At 46.3% G+C, this 4,694-nt stretch overlaps 1 protein-coding gene across 1 annotated transcript; it reads right to left on the reverse strand.

Annotated features, from left to right (window-relative positions):
- Positions 1–3,541: 3,541 nt before the first annotated feature.
- Positions 3,542–4,039, reverse strand: LOC119376236 (glutathione-independent glyoxalase DJR-1.1-like; the record flags this gene model as incomplete). Its single annotated transcript, XM_037646139.2, has 2 exons — positions 3,542–3,833; positions 3,956–4,039. Coding segments are annotated over 2 exons (245 nt in total), but the record flags the coding sequence as incomplete, so codon positions are not given.
- Between the last annotated feature and the right edge of the window lie 655 nt (positions 4,040–4,694).

Below are 4,694 nucleotides of genomic sequence, written 5' to 3' on the forward strand. Positions count from 1 at the left end.
ACTTGAGCAATGAGCTGCAGGAGTGCACCTAACCGGGCTGTTGGTACATGATCAAGAAGGTAACAGTCCTGGGCACAGGACGGTGAAAGAGCGACAAACAAGGCACTGGTTAACACAAACTGTGAACAAGCTCACAGTTTGTTCAAGCCACTGAAGAGTGAGAGCCTAGTCAATTGTATCCCTGTGAATACATTACCCTTCCTACTCGTGCGCCATGTCAGATCGTTGTCTGCTGTGCAGCATGGCCTGTTGTAGCCTCCTACGCGAGTCTGCAGTCTTGAGAATTCAGTCACACATGAGAAAATTGGTGACTTGATGCTAATTTGGGACGCAGGTGGAGCTAAACAGTGCAAATGCAGCACACCATGAAAGCTTCACACTACTGCTGAAAGTCTCGTTCTATTTCTTCATTTAATAGCCAGTTAAAATTTACATTAACAATAATTCCAACTTACATGGGAGACTGCTGTGACATTCACGGGCTATATTGGCATAGCATGTGCACCTTTGTTCCTCTGTTAAAAACTTCAGCAGGGTATCCACATGCGAGAGAGAGAATTAAACTTTATTGAGGGACCAGGCGCGCGTGCTCTTCGCCCAGAGGTGGGTGACTTCCTCATTCCAGGTAGCCATGGCTTGCAGCTGACGCTCGAGCCCTGTCCACCAACCGGAGCTGGTCCTCAGGGTTCGCGGACGTCAGCAGCGCCTCCCACTGGTCTTCCGGATTTTCGTCCACGTTCAGTTCGTCTATGGGCGGGATACTTAGGTTGTTGCGACATCCCCATACCATGTGGTACAGGGTGTTAGCAGAGACCGGGCAGTATGTACAGTGCCTGTTAAAGTTGCCGGGGTACATTGCGTGGAGTAGTGTACCGTGCGGGTAGGTACCCGCCTGTAGCCTTCTCCAAGTCACTGCTTCCTCTCTAGTAAGCCTTTTATGAGCCGCTGGATAGTGGCGTCGTTGCTTCCTGTAGTGCGCGTGTATGTCGGAGTACTTTCTTGGTATTGGCTCCTCTTCGTTTTCGGAGTCCGAATATCGCTGCGGAGTAGCCCGGTGTGTATTCTCTCGGGCTGCGGCATGTGCCGCTCGGTTCCCCGCTAGGGATTCGTGCCCCGGTGTCCAGAGGATACTTGCATCTTCGAAGTCGCACTTTAGGAGGATTCGAAGGGTTGATTTACTTATTGATCCTTTTTGAAATCTTCGACATGCTTCTTGCGAATCCGTCACTATGGTTACTGAAGAACTTGTACTTATTGCTAACGCAATGCCAAGTTCTTCTGCGGTAGTTGCGTCATTTGCATGTGTCGAAGCGGCAGCGAGTTCCCTACCTGTTTCATCCGCCACGCTAGCTACATATTTGTTTACCCCTCGATACTTAGCAGCATCCGTGTAACGCACGCTCTCTTTGTTGCTATAGTTCGCGAGCCTGCAACAATCGTGCTCGTGCTTGTCGTCTTCCCTTGTCGTGTTCCGGGTGCATGTTCCTGGTTAGTGGACACACAAATATTTTATCTTTGATTTCTTGGGGAATACACTGAGGCAGGTGTGCTGCTTTTTCCACTGTATAGCCAAGATTCTTTAAAAGTGCCTGCCCCGTTTTTGTAAGTTTTAGTCTTTCCAACTGGTTAACCCTTTGCGCTTCAATTAACTCTTCCCAGGTATTGTGTACCCCCATCTGAAGGAGTTTCATCGTGGATGTGGTTGGTGAGAGTCCCATGGCAATTTTATAAGCTTTGCGGATGAGGATGTTCACCTTCTGTCGCTGGCCGTTCTTCATGTCCACGTATGGAGTCCCGTAGGTTATGGTGCTTGAGCAACGCTTGAATCATGGCGATGCAGTCCTCCTCTTTGAGTCCATGGCGTTTGCTTGCAACTTGCTTGATAAGATGCGTTATTTGCTGAACTGTTCGTTGCAGCTTTTCCAGTTCGGCTCCCCCAGTACCATCTTTCTGAATAAGAAGGCCGAGGATACGTAGAGTAGAGACTTTTGTAATACTGATTCCCCCAAGCGTCACTTCAGGATCTGGGATTTCTTGCGGCCGGCGGCCTCGGGTGCGTCTCCGTAATATCAAGAGTTCTGATTTTTCTGGTGCGCACGAAAGACCACATGTTGTAAGGTATTGTTCAGTGGTTCGCACCGCTTCTTGCAGCTGATCTTGTTGGGTACCGGTAGATCCACCTGTGGTCCAAATTGTGAGATCATCCGCATAAAGCGCGTGCTTGATCCCCTTTATCTGATTTAGTTGGTTAGGTAGCGAGCTCATGGCTAAGTTGAAAAGAATTGGCGATATAACAGAGCCTTGTGGTGTCCCTTTAGAAGGCAGCGTGAATTTTTCTGAGCGAAGATTTCCTAATCCCACCGTTGCTGTCCTATTGAGGAAATTTCGAACATACTGGTACATTTTCTCACCGCAGTTGTAAAGATTTAGATGGTGAAGGATGCTTTCATGGGAGACATTTTCGAAGGCCCCTTTTACATCGAGGGCGAGGATGGCCCGCTTGCTGTACGAGTCTAATTGCTCAATTGCTTCTTCTTTGATTTGTAGGAGGACGTCTTGTGCCGAAAGATTGGACCTGTGGCGGTATTTTGTAAGCATTCGTAAAACGGACGGACCGCCTCCGTCCGTTTTACGAAACCGCCACTGAAGCCAAACATGGTGTTAGCAATGTATCCATTTCCTTCAAGGTACGGGGTGAGGCGATTTAGAACCATATGCTCATAAAGCTTTCCTACACACGAAGTGAGAGATATGGGGCGAAGATTCTGAATAACCAAGGGCTTATTGGGTTTGGGAGTAGCCACATAAACACTCGGCCATCATAAGAACGTGCATGTTTGCAATATGTGGTAACATGAATGAAAGATCTGCGATTCATCAAGGGCTAATTTCTTTTGTTAGACACTACCTAATGAAACCAAGACAATAAAGCTAAGGAAGGCATAGGAGACTGTTTTAATTGCAGTGTTGTAATTATGACATAAATGGAAAGGAATTAAAGTAGATAAAAATCAACTTGCAGGCAGGGACTGATCTTACAACCTTCAGATAACATGTCTAATGCTCTACCAATTCATTATCCAAAAGGTTGTAGGTTTGGTCCCTACCTGTGGCAAGTTGATTTTTCACTCACTTAAATTCCTTTCAATTTGTGTCATAATTACAACACTGCAATTAAAACAGTCTCCTATGCCTTCCTTAGCTTCATTGTTGGTTTCATTAGGATGTGGGAACATACGACATTTATGTGCACACGTTCATAATAACTGTTGGTGTTTAATGCCCCATAACCACGATATCATTATGAGAGATGCTGTAGTGGAGGGCTCAGGAAATTTCGACCACCTGAAGTTCTTTAACGTGCACCTAAATCTCAGAACATGGGCCTCAAGCATTTTCGCCTCCATCGAAAATGCAGCTGCCGCGGCCGCGATTTGATCCCGCGACCTGCGGGTCAGTAGTAGAGCTCCATAACCACTAGACCACCGTGGCGAGTTTATGTGCACATGTCGACTAGAGAAACGTGAACACATTTTACTCAGAAAATGGGCATGCAATTTATTTCGTCAGAAGTAAGGAAATACACTAACTCTAACCATGGCTAGACCTGCCAGCAGCAACGAAACAGATGGGTTAGGGCAATTAACAACTCTTCGGTGGTGATGGCTCGGGTCACACTTTGACCAACATTGGCGGCACCAGCTTTTCTGCAGCTTGTTTGTTCTCCAGCTTCTCGACAATGGCCAAGGCAAACTCAAAGGCCGTGCCCGGGCCGCGGCTTGTAATCAGTTGACCGTCGACGACAACTCTATCCTCGCTGTACTTGTAGTCACCTGCACAGGTAGATTACAGAAAAGATGTAGCTCAAACATGTATGGTTGGGACAAAGGAGGGGGAAAAAAAGTACAGGAAATCTTTCAAGTCACATGGATGGACAGAGTTCCTTGTTACCCACCCTTACAGATGTCTTCTTTCTTGGAGGGGTGTGACGTGACTAGCTTTCCGTGACCAATGCCATGACTCTTCAGGGCAATAGGAGCTATTTAGAGATCAAAAAAAGAAAAAGAACCTTCGGAATTTGGTAGTCATCAATTGCACAGACGATTTGCATTGCTGCTCTGGCTCTGCAGAATAAAAAAAATTGTGTGGTCGGCGGTTTAGTTTCTACATTTTAGTTAGAATCAAGTCCTGCAGGCTTGCCAACTAACAATATTTTGTGAATTGCTCATACTGGTGTCACACGGTCACTTTCGATTGCGATTGGGCCTGATCCATATATACTTTCTTCATTGTGATAGGCTCTTTCATGGAAGCTGCAGAAGGAAGCCAGTAACGGTTGAGAAATTTGATCCCGATCAGCTTTAATTGTGATCAGCAGTGCATCGTGTCATGCCGGATTATTCAGTGCCACAGTGCACAGAGTTTGTTCTGTGAATACTACATCTAGTGCTCCCAACATGCAACATCAATCTCTCTCAGCAATTAAGTAAATAAAGCGCTGCCAATTCTATACAAGGAAGCTGCTCTTGAAAATGTGGCGAAGTTAACTAGTACTGTTCTTGATTGATGTGCGCACAAGTCAATTAACAAATGCCAGATAACGAAGCTGGCCAACTTGGTTGGGGAAGTTACTTGTCATGATTTCGGTGCATTAGCCAAATTTCTGATGGTGCTTCAGTAAGCAAGTTAACCAC

The sequence above is a fragment of the Rhipicephalus sanguineus genome, unplaced genomic scaffold (genome assembly GCF_013339695.2).
Source record: "Rhipicephalus sanguineus isolate Rsan-2018 unplaced genomic scaffold, BIME_Rsan_1.4 Seq1132, whole genome shotgun sequence".
In the NCBI taxonomy this organism is placed as follows: Eukaryota; Metazoa; Arthropoda; class Arachnida; order Ixodida; family Ixodidae; genus Rhipicephalus; species Rhipicephalus sanguineus.